Raw genomic sequence first — 16,467 nt, forward strand, 5'->3', positions numbered from 1 at the left:
CCTTGTACCCTACTCATCAGGCAAACACTCAGACACCCAGCTTACTATTAACAGCACACAGATGCCTCAGTCTGCTTAAAAATCTAATAGTCTAATCATTTTACTCTTATTACTTTTATGTCTCGCTAGGGTTACTTCCTCTATTTACCCATAGAATAGAGACTGCACCTGAGCAATATGTTAGCTAGCACCTGTTAAGCCCTAAGTATTAATGCCCAAACGTAGTACATAATGATATATATGCTAGGCAGATGTTGTGCAGAGAGGCATGTATGCTCAGCAAATCTTCACACTACTAACTACTCTTCTCAAATTTAAAAATGTGCACAGTTACTCATGCCATGCAATTGTTTATACTTGTCTACTAAATTTCTGGCGAAAGCTGTTACCTGTATGATCATCAATGCACAAAAAATAAAGAATTAAAAAAAAATACAGCCCTTAAGTATAGATTGTGTATTTAATTCCCTAAATCTCAACAAAATCTCAGATCTCTATGAGAAGATTTAGAATGAAAAATTGTCCTGAAAGTTAAAGGACCACTCCACACTTTAACAAAAACAAAAAGAGTTTAGTAGTTTAGTCATGCTCATTTTTACATATGTATTCATTGGGAGTATAGTCTAAAAGAGATTACAAAAGCTGTAGTTTTTATGACCTCAGCCTTTGTAAGCCCCTCCCCCTTTTCCCCGGAAGAGACATTCAAGCTCTTCACAGGGAAATAACCAATCAGAGGCTTCTCATTGAGAAGCTCTGACTTGGTCCCCACATGCACGCACGTGCCGGCTCGTGCGTGCAGGTACACAACGCACGCATGGCTAAACCTGAGGAGCTGCTCTGAGGTCTGTGAGGGAGGGGCAGACAGTACACTGTGCCTGCCACTTCTGTTAGCTCAAGGGAGGTAACGGAGGTATGAAGGAATCCTCCCTGACTGTTTGACAGCCGGAGCAGGGGGAGGGCGTTCCCTAGTTAATTTATAAAAGTGTTGATTTCTCATAGAAAACAGCACTTTTATAAACTGGGGTTAAACTAGGGTACTCCTCACCCATAAGCAAGCTGAAGGGCTTTTGGGGTGTGCAGTGGTCCTTTAAATCCATATTATTTTGGAACGATTAAAGCAGTATGTCCCAAACCAGTTCTCAAGGCACCCCTACCAGTCCAGGATTTAGGGATTACCCAGTTGTGTCTAAGGTGTTTGTTTTCAGGTTTTTTTTCTCCAGTTTTTTTATGAAAGCAACTTAGAAACAACCGGGCAATCCCTAAATTCTGACTAGTAGGTTTACCTTGAGGACTGGTTTGGGAACCACTGGATTCAAGGCTTACTCCAACCACCATGATTTGAAGTGGTCATGGTGGTAGGAGTTTTCAGCTTGAAACACTGCACATATTGAGAAATGAGCACGTGTTTGCTGGGGGTGAGTTACACCCCCAGCACACATGACATTGCCAGTTGCTTGAAAAGGTTATCCAAAAAAGTAAATTGCGTCAAAGATAAGAGAACAAGGGGAAAATGTGAAGCTTTGTCAGAGCCTCACATACAACTCTAGCAACAAGCTAATATATTTATAAGTTGTTTGACTAAATGAATATGTAGATTGTGTAATAAAATATTCTGTTAATATTTGTACTAATAGTTGTGCAGTCTAAAAACAGTAAAACTTGCATTTCCTTTTACAGAATGTCCCTGTGGTCCAATCATGCTGTTCTTTGTTCTGGATAGTTCTGAAAGTGTGGGGCTCCATAATTTCACAATACAGAAGGAATTCATCATTCGTATTATCAGCAAGATAACAAAAAATGGGGCAAAAAAGGTAATTCATTGCATATTATACATTATTTAACCACTTAAGGACCAAACTTCTGGAATAAAAGGGAATCATGACATGTCACACATGTCATGTGTCCTTAAGGGGTTAAAGGGACACTGTAGGTACTAGAACTGTTTCATCTCTTTGAGTCCCGTAGTACTTTCCCTCCATTCTGTGTTAAATCATTTTCAAGCAGTTTAACACTAAATAATGATTCCTGGTCACCCACACAGACAGAGATTACACACCATCTAGCCATAAGTCATACCATCTAAGTCATACCAGAAATGGGGCGCTGTCGTAAAGGCTCATCCATAAAGAATTGGAGAAGTTGCATTCCTCTGCTCATGGCCATCACAGCCCAAACCTCACTAAAGAGGAGTATAAGGCTTTACAATCTTTAAAGAATAACCGTAACCTCATTATTAAGCCTGCCGATAAGGGCGGGGATGTGGTGGTCCTGAATAGGATTGACTATGTTAGAGAAATTGCGCCACAATTAGGGCACACTAACACTTGTCCCAGAGATCCTACACCTTCACTCATTAAGGAGATTTACACTATCATAGAAGAAGCAGTCTCAATGTATTATAGATCAAACTTTAAAAACCAAACCAAAGAACCAAACAATTCTACCTATTCCTGCTCCTGTTTTACAATGTAATCAAAACATATCTAAATTACATTTTCAAATAATAGACCATATACCATCAGTTAGGCGAGGAGGTAATCGACAAAGCTCACTCAAAAAGAGGGAGGACTTTTGGATTCATACGCTAGACACTTTATGGCTTAATGGACTCAATTGAGAATTTTCCCTTACCTCTTTTCTGCGATCTCTTTTATATACACTACCTCTGGAATTAGATTGATTGCTTTTCCTGTTTACACTTTTGCATGTTTGACTTATAAATCAGATCCCAATTTTGTGTCCACCTGATTCATGGCATTCTCTTTTGGGGAGAATTTGATTCCTCAGATAATACAGTTTCTATCTGCTTATATTATATAATTGCATATGACCTATATACACTGCTTCTGGAACTAGATTGATTACTTTTCCTATTTAGCTTTTAGCATGTTTGACTTAGAAGTCTAATCTCAATTTTTGTCCACCATATTCATGGCGGTCTCAGATGGTGAGAACTTGACTATTTAGATAATACAGTTTCTATCTGCTTATATTACATAATTGCATATGACCTATTTTGAGATTATAAATAGATTTATTTTATATATAATAAGAGAATGTCTTGCTGACATTGGATCAGATGCAATGCTGTGATTTTCCTACATTTGTTATAGATTCATGCTTCTACCATCTGCAATACATTGATTAAGATGGCTCTAAATGTTTAAAGGGACACTCTGGGCACCCAGACCACTTCTGCGTATTGGAGGGGTCTGGGTACCATCATCCTTAATCCTGCAGGTGTAATTACTGCAGTTTTTATGAACTGCAATAATTACCTTGCAGGGTTAGGTCCTCCTGATAGACAGCCACTAGAGGGACTTCCGTGTTCTTAAAAGATGAAAAGTGTTTTAAACGATGCTGGACATCCTCACGCTATGCATGAGGACCTCCATCATCGCCTGAATCCCCATAGGAGGTCTAATGCTTACGAGGGACATCGGATTCACTGGATTCAGGTAAGTCACTGAAGGGGTTTTAACCCCTTCTGCAACATGGGAGGGGGCACTGCAGGGTCCTGCAGTACAAGAAAAAACTGGTTTATTTTCCTGGCACTGGAGAGTCCCTTTAACTCCTTCACGACGGGTGATGGACGAGGTCCGTCATCCAGGGGATACCCTTAACGACGGATGACGGACCTCGTCCGTCACGCGGTAAAATTAACCCCAGATCGCCGCAATCGCGGCGATCGTGGGGTTAATGGTGCTCCGGTCTGCCTCTGTATTAGAGGCAGACCGGGAGCACCGGATCGGGCTGTCCCAGTACATGTGCCCGCTCTGACAGCATGCCAGAGCGGGCACATGTGCTCTGTATACTTACCTTCCGCCTCCCTGCACTTCCGGGTTCAGTGTGAAGTGCAGGGAGACGGATCAGTGCTGATCCTGCCCCCTGGTGGAAAAAAAAATAAAGTTCATTTAAAATCCCACCCCTCTTTACCCCCCTTTTACCATTTTAATAAAAAATTAACCCCTTCCCTGCCAATTGATCACTGACTACAGTGATCAATTGGCAGGGATTACATTTTAATATGATCTGATTTTTTTTTTTTTAACCCCTGAGGGTTAATTCTTTTTTTTTTAACCCTCAGGGGTTAAATTTATTTTATTAATTAATTTAAATATTTTAAAATTATAAATTTAGCTAGCTGGGGAGGGTGGAAGTTAGTGGGGAATTGGGGGATTTAGTGTTAGGCTAACTAGGGGTTAACGTTAAAAAAAGTTTTAAAATAAGCTTTAAAAATTTAAAAAATTAAGTTAAAAAAAAGTTTTAATAACGTTTAAGTAAAAAATTAAAAAAAAATAAACCCTTTACCCAGTCCAAATAAAAATTAACCCCTTCCCTGCCAGTCTATCACTGCCTACAGTGATCAAAATACAGATCACAGTATTATACTGTGATCTAATTTTTTTTTTAACCCCTGACGATTAACTTTTATTTATTTTTTAACCCTCAGGGGTTAAATTAATTTAATTAACTAATTTAAATATTGTATAATTAAATATTTTGCTAGCTGGGGTGGGTGGGAGTTATGGGAAAATGGAGAATTTACTGTTAGTGCTGCTTACTGCTAGTTAGGGGTTAACGGTAAAAGAAAAAGCTTAGAAAAATTTTAAATCTGTAAAAAAATGTTTTATGAAAGTTTAGGAAACTTTAAAAAAATGAATAAGCAAAACAAAAGTTTAAAAAATAGTTTTAAAAAGTAAAAAAGTTTTAAAAAGTTAAAAAATTAATTTAATAACGCTCATTACCACTACACCTGGTACAAGCTAGCGGGAAAATGATCCCACGCTAAGGTTCAAAATATGCCTTTTGAAATACCCTGGGATGTCTTCTTTAAGAAATGGTATGGCTTTATGGGGTATTTGGATTATATAGCCTGGTAAAATACTCTAAAATGGGACATGGGCACAGCGTAAAAATTTAAAGTTTGAAAAAAAATGGAATGGATGTGTCCCAAATGTGCCCCTCCGATGTCCACATATACCTGGCAAAGGTACATACGGGGGTATTTTTGTACTCAGCCGACATAGCTGAGCAACATATAAAGTATTATAGAGTGGTGGTACACATAAGGTTTGCAAAATATACTGTGCAAACTCACTTTGTGTGTCAAAAAGGCAGAAAAAACGCTTATTACCACTACACCTGGTACAAGCTAGCGGAAAAATGATCCCACACTAAGGTTCAAAATATGCCTTTTGAAATACCCTGGGATGTCTTCTTTAAGAAATGGTATGGCTTTATGGGGTAGTTTGAATTATATAGCCTGGTAAAATACTCTAAAATGGGACATGGGCACAGCGTAAAAATTTAAAGTTTGAAAAAAACTGGAATGACTATGTCCCAAATGTGCCCCTCTGATGTCCACATATACCTGGCAAAGGTACATACAACGGTATTTTTATACTCAGCTGACATAGCTGAGCAACATATGAAGTATTATACAGTCGTAGCACACATAAGGTTTGCAAAATATACTGTGCAAACTCACTTTGTGTGTCAAAAAGGCAGAAAAAACGCTCATTACCACTACACCTGGTACAAGCTAGCGGAAAAATTATCCCACGCTAAGGTTCAAAATATGCCTTTTGAAATACCCTGGGGTGTCTACTTTAAGAAATGGTAGGCCTTTGTGGGGTAGTTTGAATTTAAAACTTACGAAGATGCTTGGAAATTGCACATAGGCCCAGCGTCAAAATTCAAAGTTCTGTAAAAACTGATATGGCTTGGTCTCCAATATGCCACTGTAGCTTCACAAAATAGTGCCAAAGACATTCATTGGGGATGTCTTTTTACTCAGAAGACTTAGCTGAGCATAATTTGGAGGTTTTGAACTTAGTGGCACATATGAAATATACAAAATGCCCAGCAAAAATGCAATCCGTATGTCAAAAAAGGCACAAAATTATTTTTTACCACATACTTTGGCATATATTGGTGAAAAAATGGGGGCATGCTAAGGCACAATATGCACCTTATGATATACCCTGGAGTGTCTACTTTTACAAATGGTAGGCCTTTGTGGTTTTTTTTTGAACATTCAAACTGTTATAATACCCCAAATGGAAGCATAGGCTCATTAAATCTGTCTCTCAAAATTCTACTGTGAATACTGAAAAGGACAGGTCTCCTGTATGGCACTGTAGCTTCACGAAATAGTGCCATAGACATACAATGGGGGTGTCCTTTTACTCAGAAGACTTAGCTGAGCATAATTTGGGGGGTTTGAACTTAGTGGCACATATGAAATATACAAAATGCCCAGCAAAAATGCAATCCGTATGTCAAAAAAGGCACAAAATTATTTTTTACCACATACTTTGGCATATATTGGTGAAAAAATGGGGGCATGCTAAGGCACAATATGCACCTTATGATATACCCTGGAGTGTCTACTTTTACAAATGGTAGGCCTTTGTGGTTTTTTTTTGAACATTCAAACTGTTATAATACCCCAAATGGAAGCATAGGCTCATTAAATCTGTCTCTCAAAATTCTACTGTGAATACTGAAAAGGACAGGTCTCCTGTATGGCACTGTAGCTTCACGAAATAGTGCCATAGACATACAATGGGGGTGTCCTTTTACTCAGAAGACTTAGCTGAGCATAATTTGGGGGGTTTGAACTTAGTGGCACATATGAAATATACAAAATGCCCAGCAAAAATGCAATCCGTATGTAAAAAATGCACAAAATTATTTTTTACCACATACTTTGGCATGTAATGGTAAAAAAATGGGGGCATGTTAAGGCACAATATGCACCTTATGAGATACCCTGGAGTGTCTACTTTTACAAATGGTAGGCCTTTGTGGGGGTTTTTGAACAGTCAAACTGTTATAATACCCCAAATAGAAGCATAGGCTCATTAAATCCGTCTCTCAAAATTCTACTGTGAATACTGAAAAGGACAGGTCTCCTGTATGGCACGGTAGCTTCACGAAATAGTGCCATAGACATACAATGGGGGTGTCCTTTTACTCAGAAGACTTAGCTGAGCATAATTTGGGGGGTTTGAACTTAGTGGCACATATGAAATATACAAAATGCCCAGCAAAAATGCAATCCGTATGTAAAAAATTCACAAAATTATTTTTTACCACATACTTTGGCATGTAATGGTAAAAAAATGGGGGCATGTTAAGGCACAATATGCACCTTATGAGATACCCTGGAGTGTCTACTTTTACAAATGGTAGGCCTTTGTGGGGGTTTTTGAACAGTCAAACTGTTATAATACCCCAAATAGAAGCATAGGCTCATTAAATCCGTCTCTCAAAATTCTACTGTGAATACTGAAAAGGACAGGTCTCCTATATGGCACTGTAGCTTCACGAAATAGTGCCAAAGACATACAATGGGGGTACCGTTGTACTCAGCAGAAGTAACTGAACACATAATAAAACTTTGTACAGGAATAGCACACACCAACTTTACAAAATACACATGAGAAGTTCTTTGTTATACGTTTGTGTGCGAAAACCCCCAAAAAACACAATTTTACTCCAATATTTAGCAGAGGTTGGCGGTAAAATGGCTACGTAGAAAGTGTCAAAACAACCTTAGGTAAATAGCCTGTGATGTCTACTTTATATAAATATATACTTTTGTGTGGCAATTTTGTTTTATTTTATGGCTATTAGGCTTACAAGACAAACATACCAAATTCTAAAATCGCTCCACATTAAAATTTTATTTTACTCCTTGTGCTTTGTGACCTGTAACTACCAAAAAAAACTTAAAATCCCAGACACATTATATATTCTGTAAATCAGAACAAATAAATGAATTTATTTTTAATTACTTTCCTTAACCTGCACTAATTATGCACACATTATGATTGCAAAAACTGTAAAAAGAAAACAATATTTTTCTTTTTTTTGCATTTTTCTGTATTTTTTTTATAATAAGTAAGCATTTATATATATATATATGTTATATCAAATTAAAGCCCTTTCTGTCCTTTAAAAAACAGTATATAATATGTGTCGGTGCAATAAATGAGAGAGATGCAAATTGCAGTTGAACGCAAACAGCAAGAAAATGCAAAAATTGCTTGTGTCATTAAGCGTAAGTCAAGCTTCTGAAGCTCTGTCCTTAAGGGGTTAAGTTAAATTGCTGGAATATAACCGTTATTATTGCACTGTGCCTTTAACAGTAAAACATACCATCTTATGCCTTGTCAAATTCCATACCATGTATTTAGCTATACTGCTTCATACTTTGAAAAACACCATGTCATGTTTTACTAATGATATTATGTCTGTCATTTAGATACTGCTTTTATTTTTATTGATGCATTAATTGGTTGTGGGGTTATATATATGCACATTTGCACTGTGTTATCCATATGCATGATTAAGGCTCCACTGAGCCGAAAAGTTGCACTTTCTATGGGGTGATTCACCTATCAATAAATATACCATCCTTACTATTTGAGTGTTGCCTGCGTTTATTCCATTTGTAAGCTAAAAGTAGTCAGCTGACACTCTCAGCCAATCACAACTGCCCATTACTACTCAGGCTAATACTTCATAATTAACCCAATCAGCACAGAGGGGTCAAGCTGATTTAAAACATTAATGTCTGAATATAATAAGCTTTCCAAATCATTCCAATTCGTTAGAAAAAAACTATTGCAAATTAAATTTCTACAAAAATTCTCGTAGACTTTAATGGTGGCTTCTGAAATATTCTTCTAACAGATTGGAATTGTTTAGCAAGCTTATTAAATCAAGGCCTAGAAAATTGGTTTAAAGCTTAATGGAAGGACAGCACCAAGGGACTCCAGACACTATAACCACTCAAATGAGATGAAGCAATTACAGTGCCTACTGTGTCTCTTTAAGTTAGTTCAGGTTTGGGTTAAAGTCATAGCGTGATTAAATTATAGTTACAAAATATGATTATTTACCTTGCATCTCATATGAGCAAACTAGCATTTAGGAGTCAATGTATAAAGAGCAATTTTGGGTCCAACTTATAAAAGTGGAGTAATCACAAAGAAAATATATAGACTGTTCCTGGTCATTGCTTCATTTTAAAATAGCTGTCCCAAAATTGGTACCCCTAATATGTTATACAGACTAACATACCAACAAGATCCAAACATTTAAAGGGACACAACAGGCACCAACACAACTTTAACTAAATGAAGCAGTTTTGGTGTGTGTCTCATGCCCCTGCAGTCTCAATGTTCAATTATCTGCCATTTAGGAAGTAAATCACTTTGTTTATAGTGCCCTAGTTATACCTTCCAGGATTTGGCTTGCACAACCCTCCTAAACACTAGACATGTGTAATTCATTTCGGTCCGAATGTTAATTCGGACTATATTCGGGCAATTCGGACATTGGGGTACTTCCAAATGTCCGAATAGATGAATTACCGAATTGCCGAATGGTCGAAGTCCCGAAGTTCCGAAATTACCGAATTTCCGAAGCACAGTATTGCCTAAGAACTAATATACTTACCCAGTGGAAGAATGAAGAATGTTACACTGTATACAATTTTAAATAAAAAGTATCCAAACATAGCCAGGATTCAGCTGTAAGCATTTGCAACACTTACAAGAATCAAGTAACATACATTCATATAAAATGTAAGTTACTTAGCCAGTCAGTGTAATGACAGTGATAAATAAGTAGATAACTCCCTAATTCCCACGGTATTAGGGAGCTATCTACTAAAAGGCTGAAATACCTAAATTGGTCTTTCAGCCAAATTTACTAATGCTAAGTAAAGATTACTTAGTATTAGTAAATGATGCCCCTACTCACTATACCGCGAGTAGGGGTATGTCTATTAAACAGTGAGCAGCCTATGGCTACTCACTTAAAGGTCCCCCCTCCTGAGCCCCCACCTGTGCTGCGTGAGTGGGGGCTTCTAACTTGAAGGGGGGACCTATTGCCCGCCCCCCCGGCCCCCACCCCTGAATGGCGGGTGGGGGCCCTACAGTAAAATAAGAGGGGGGGACCTAATCTCCTCCCCCCTGGACTCCACCCCTGAGCGGTAGGTGGTGGCCCTTCAGTAAAATAAAAGGGAGGGACCTATTGTCCTCCCGCCGGCCCCCACCCCTGACTGGTGCGTGGGGGCCCTAAATAAAAATGTTACCCCCCCAGGTGACTAGGGGTCCCCAAACCCCTAGTCACCCCTCACCCTAAAAATAATGAGGGGGGACCTTTAACTAAGTACCTGTAAAAAAAAATAAAACTGACCATCTTCACCCATGGAGGGCTCCGCTTATAAAACCTTGTCCCGCCCTGCAATTAGGCTCAGAGCACTCTGATTGGTGGGTTTAAGCCATCCAATCAGAGTGCTCTGACAGGTAAATGAAGAGACTGACAGGTAAGTCTCTACATTTACCTGTCACAGTGATCTGATTGGTTGGCTTGAAAAAAAGAGCGCTCTGTGTCATTTTACACAGCGTGGAAAAGTTATTTGGAATTTTCCCACGCTGTGTAATTTGACTCATAACTCTCTGATTGGTTACTTAATCCACCTAATTATTACTTAATGTTAGTAAATTTGGCTGAAAGACCAATTTAGGTCTTTCAGCCTTTTGGTAGATAACTCCCTAATACCGTGGGAATTAGGGAGTTATCTACTAAGCGGCTGCAAGAGAAGTGCCTAAGTCCCGAAATTCCAAAATGCCGAAGTTCTGAAGTTCCGAAGTTCCGAAGTGTCGGAGTTCCGAAGTGTCGGAGTGCCGAAGTGTCGAAGTTGCCGAAGTGTCGAAGTTGCCAAAGTTCTGAAGTGCCAAAGTTCTGAAGTGCCAAAGTTCTGAAGTGCCAAAGTTCTGAAGTGCCAAAGTTCTGAAGTGCCAAAGTTCTGAAGTGCCAAAGTTCTGAAGTGCCAAAGTTCTGAAGTGCCAAAGTTCTGAAGTGCCAAAGTTCTGAAGTGCCAAAGTTCTGAAGTGCCAAAGTTCTGAAGTGCCAAAGTTCTGAAGTGCCAAAGTTCTGAAGTGCCAAAGTTCTGAAGTGCCAAAGTTCTGAAGTGCCAAAGTTCTGAAGTGCCAAAGTTCTGAAGTGCCAAAGTGCCGAAGTGCAGAAGTGCCGAATTGCAGAAGTCCCGCATTTCAGAATGCCAAACCGAAAATTTTCCCCATGGACATGCCTACTAAACACTTCTGTAAAGAGAGATTTAATGTTTAAACTTCCTTTATTGCACACTCTGTTTAATTTAGGATGTATTGTCTCCTGCTCTGTCAATAGCCTGTTGGAGCCTGCAGGAGCTTTCCGTGTGTGATTAAAGTTCAATTTACAGAGCAGGCGATAAATACTTCTAATGTAAGTTTGCATTTGGTTGAAAATGAAAGCATTTTTTTATGCAGGCTGTGTGGGTCACAATCTAGGGCTGCATAAACACAAACAATAGTGACTTAACTCTTACATGGCAAAGAAATGAGCAGTGAGACTTCAGAGGCATGATCTATACACCAAAACTGCTTCATTAATCTAAAGTTGTTTTGCTGACTGTAGTATCCCTTTAAAAAATAAAACTTTTTTTAACAGGGTGCATTATATATTCCGGTCAATAGTTTTTTTTATCTCATAAAGTTCTATATCCAGTTGGAGTTTATGGAATATATAGTTCACATGTGTAGTTTATCCCCTAGTCTCAGGATAAGTTTAATTAGTGGAACTGTATATAGGATTAATTGAACTACAAAATTAGATAATGGTAGCCACTACTATAAGCCTGTTTAAAGCATATTTCATAGTTTTGTGAATCAAAGTATTTGAAGTTACCTGCTGAGATGCTATCCACTAATCCACTCTTGAGCATGGCCAGAGCTTTGGCCTTATCTAGGGGAGAGGACAGATTTCTATTGTAGTAGTGTGGATTTAGGACGGTAAACGGGGTATGAAAATATCCTGCTCGTCCCTAGAGGTGTCATCTTATAGGTGCTGTCATTTTTTTATTTTTATTTTTGCAAATTGCTGCAGTTACTATCAGGGCCGGACTGGCCCACCGGGACACCGGGAAATTTCCCGGTGGGCCGGCACACTAGGTGGCCGGTGCGCGGCCGCCTAGTGTGCACCAGCCCGGGCCGCAATTACAGGGTGACCGGCAGGAGGGGATGCGCTCCCCTCCTGCCGGTCACAGGATGTAGCGTGGCCGGGCTGGCAGACCGGGTTGGGGCAGTGGCACTGGGCCAACCTCTTCTCCTGGGGGCCCCCCGAGGCTGGCCCTGCTTACACCCGGCGGGCAGGCAGGCTGGCCGGTGCGCGAGGGAGCACTCTCCCCTGAGTGCTTCCTCTTCAGCTCCCTCGCGCACCGCACTGATACCGGAGCCGGAAGATGACGTCATCTTCCGGCGCCGGTATCAGTACGCGGCGCGCGAGGGAGCTGAAGAGGAAGCACTCAGGGGAGAGTGCTCCCTCGCGCACCGGCCAGCCTGCCTGCCCGCCGGGTGACCGGCCCCCCTGGGGCCCAGCAGCACCACTGGACCCCAGGGAATCCCCTCAGCTCTCCAAAAGGTAAGGAGGCTGGGGGGATTACATTTTTAAAAAAAAAAATGTGTTAGTGTGTGTGTGTGTGTGTGTGTTAGTGTTACTGTGAGTGTTAGTGTGTGTGAGTGTGTTAGTGTTACTGTGAGTGTTAATGTTACTGTGAGTGTTAGTGTGTGTGTGTGTGTGTGTGTTAGTGTTACTCTGAATGTTAGTGTGTGTGTGTGTGTTACTGTGAGTGTTAGTGTGTTAGTGTTACTGTGTGTGTTAGTGTTACTGTGAGTGTTACTGTGAGTGTTACTGTGAGTGTTACTATGAGTGTTAGTGTTAGTGTCAGTGAGTGTGTGTCTGCTAGTGAGTGTCAGTGAGTCTGTTACTGAGTGTGTTTGTGTTAGTGAGTCTGTTTGATGTCTGTTAGTGAGTGTGTGTTTGTCAGTGAGAGTGTATGTTTTGTAAGTGAGTGTGTATGTATGCCTGTCGCTGAGTGTGTCTCTGTCAGTAAATGTGTGTGTCTGTTAGCTAGTGTATATGCGTCTGTTCGTGAGAGTGTGTGTGTGTCTTCAGCACTTACCTTTCTCCAGCGCCGGGCTCCCTTGGCGCTGGGGATCCCTCCGCCGCTCAGCTCCGAATGCGCATGCACGGCAAGAGCTGTGCGCGCATTCAAACCGCCCATAGGAAAGCATTACTCAATGCTTTCCTATGGACGTTCAGTGTCTTAGAATCGCGGAAGCTCCTCTAGCGGCTGTCAGTGAGACAGCCGCTAGAGGCTGGATTAACCCTCAGTGAAACATAGCAGTTTCTCTGAAACTGCTATGCTTTTAGCTGCAGGGTTAAAACTAGAGGGACCTGACACCCAGACCACTTCATTGAGCTGATGTGATCTGGGTGTCTGTAGTGGTCCTTTAACCCCTTAAGGACATGTCATGATTCCCTTTTATTACAGAAGTTTGGTCCTTAAGGGGTTAAGTGTGTGTGCATCTGCATGCACTGGTGTACATACCGGGGTCGCGGCCCCGGCCTGCGCAGAGTAAGCGTGCGGGGGGGGCCCAGGGATCAATTTTCGCACCGGGGCCCCATAGGTCATGTGTATGCCACTGGGTAGGGGAGCTTCTGTTCCCCTACCCGGTCTGACAGGAACCTGCAAGCGAGAACGCTCCTCCCGCGAGTAGGCAGGTTGGAGCGTTGCCGTGCGTTACCATGGCAACGCTCCGACCTGCCTGCCGTTCTCGCGGGAGAAGAGCGAAGTCAGCCTGCAGCCAGAGGAGCTGCAGGCTGAACAGCACGCACCACCACTGGACCACCAGGGATTGAAAAGTTCCCCCTCTCCCCTGGACCCTGACCAAAGGTAAAGGGGGAGGGGATTAAAAAAAGTTTTTTTTATATAAATATATCAATGCTATAACCCCCCCATACACACACTACACTCCTCCCCCCACCAACAGCACCCCTCCACACACACAGAACCCCCCCCCACACACACACAGAACACCTTCACACCTTCACGCACACAGAACTCCTTCATGCACGCAGAACCCCTCCACACATAAAAAGCACCCCTTCACGCACACAGCACCTCTTTACGCACACAGCACCCCTTCACGCACACAGCACCCCTCCATGCACAAACGATTTCTTTCATGTTTGAGTGCTAGTTTTCAGTTTTTTTCCCGCTTCCATATCTGCGCACTATGCTGGCGCGATGCATTACGGGGCTGGTATGGAATTTTTTTCCAGGGCTGCTTTTCATTCCCAGTCCGGCCCTGGTTACTATAGTCACTATAGACATATTAAGCATATTAGACATCAAAAGTCTGGAAAAACAAAGCTCGGTTAGAATGTTGATACTACAATCAGACTGCCAATGCAATAATCACACTTTTCGATTGATCTCTTGTCCTTATCGAGTCACAAGGTGTTAACTATAGGTATCAGCTGAATTTTCATGTTGCTATCTCTATGTTCATTATTCTTGATTGAATAACTAGAAGCTCATTGAATGCTATTATTTGTGCAGCCCACTGTGACATCGCTGGAATATTGTGATGTCATCATGTTCTGGCACAGTTTATTTCTTTCACTGGCACGCAATGAAACTATAACAATCTATCTATTTAGACATTATACATATGGTCAAATGCGCACACATTTTGTAGAAAAGATATAAACTTAATAGAAATATGCTTACATGAAAATACATTCTTAAAACAATACTCTAACCACCAAAACAACAACCAAACTACAGACGTTTGGGCGGCATTGAACCACTGTGTTGGTTACTTCATGTGACAATCAATCTTCAGCTTTTTTAATTAGCTTATATAGTCATCAATTGTATTAAATAGCTTATATATTTATCCACTGTTCAAAAGGTCACACAATGCACCAAAACAACTTTAGCTTAATTAAGACGTTTTGGTGTATAGATCATTCCACTGCAATCCTTGAAAAATATGTATAGGAGCCAAAAAGCTATAAATGATGGTTGATCAAATACACAGTGCAGATTCTACGTTATGTTTTAGTTAACAAGTTGGACAAGTGTCTGCATCCTTAAAGGGTTAATTATTAGATCTATTTTTACAGAACTGTGTAGGGAGGCTGTCTAAGTCACAAGAAGGGGCTAGGGCTGCATAAACAAAATAGTTAACACCTAAAATGTGGATAGTTGAGCAGTGAGACTGCAGGAGTGTGACCTATACACCAAAACTGCTTCATTAAGCTAAAGTTGTTTTGGTGCTTAAAGTGTCCTTTAAAAAAGTTTTTTTTATTGCAAAATATTATAATACACATTAAAAAATAAACAATATATGCGTGTTTCTGTGAGTCACATTCACAAATATATGGATAAATAGACAAACACACAAACAGCACATTTTCCTTCATTATATACACAGATATCCCATCACAGGCAACAAGCTCCCATCAACACAGAGTCAGTTCAATCCCATTACACATAAAAAAGCGCATCTTTTCATGGTCAGCCCTCAGGTCTCTCCTTACCTCTTTGCTGACAGCCCTGACAAGATGTAATTGTTTTACCGAAGAACGTAACATGCCCTTAGTAGCCACTCAGATCTTGTGAGTGGATTGTGAGGTCAGCACATGATGTCACAACCAGTTACTATAATTTCCCAGTGTGTAACATGGCTTTAAAATATACAGGTAAAAATAATGAATTATGATAATTAAGTATAATAATTATTATTAGAAAAAAAAAATGAGTTAAAAGTTAAGTAAATTAAATAATTAATTAAAATATATACTTGTGTACATGAAAAAATAAAACTAAATATAACTAAATTGCATAGCTTTTTTTTTAAAGTAACTTGTGCAGTAAAAATTGGATAGTAACTTCTAGATCAGAGGTGCCCAAAAAAGTAGATCCTCAGTTGTAGAACTACAGCTTCCATGATAATTTGTCATTCTGAAGCATTCTAAAGGCATGCAAAGCATCATTGGAGTTGTAGTTCTACATCTGTCGATCTACCTTTTGAGCACCCCTGTTCTAGACCAATATGTCTTTCAGTCTGGATCCAAAATTGGCTGCTGCTGTTGGTTCCAAATGGTTGAAATAAGGACTGCTGCACCCTTACACTCTGTAAATGTGAATAGTCTTACGGAATAGGTTTTCATAATTAAGTTGTTTTTTTTCCAATCTTTATTTATTGCGTGCGTAGAGATAACGCAATGCTTTACCTGCACAGCCTCGCCGACAAACGAGCTCACCTGCTCGCCGTGAGCCGACAACCGCTTCCATACAGACAGACACACACAAAGACACATACAGACATACACACAGACACATACACACATACAGACACACACAAGATACACATACATACAAAGACACATACATACAGACAGGCACACACATACACACAGACACATACAGACACACACAGACACATACATACAGACACACACACACACATACGCATAGACACACATCATACACACAGGCACATACATACACACACCCCAAGACACATAAATACAAAGACATACATATATACA

At 40.3% G+C, this 16,467-nt stretch overlaps 1 protein-coding gene across 1 annotated transcript in view; it reads left to right on the forward strand.

Moving 5' to 3' along the window:
* The first annotated feature begins 1,682 nt into the window (after positions 1–1,682).
* LOC134608929 (collagen alpha-1(VI) chain-like) overlaps positions 1,683–16,467 on the forward strand; it is a 58,509-nt gene continuing 43,724 nt past the window's right edge. The window contains exon 1 of the mRNA XM_063452182.1: positions 1,683–1,811. Coding sequence (XP_063308252.1) covers positions 1,698–1,811 — 114 coding nt within the window. The 5' untranslated portion in view covers positions 1,683–1,697. The remainder of the gene's footprint in view (positions 1,812–16,467) is intronic.

The sequence above is a fragment of the Pelobates fuscus genome, chromosome 4 (genome assembly GCF_036172605.1).
Source record: "Pelobates fuscus isolate aPelFus1 chromosome 4, aPelFus1.pri, whole genome shotgun sequence".
Classification (NCBI taxonomy): Eukaryota; Metazoa; Chordata; class Amphibia; order Anura; family Pelobatidae; genus Pelobates; species Pelobates fuscus.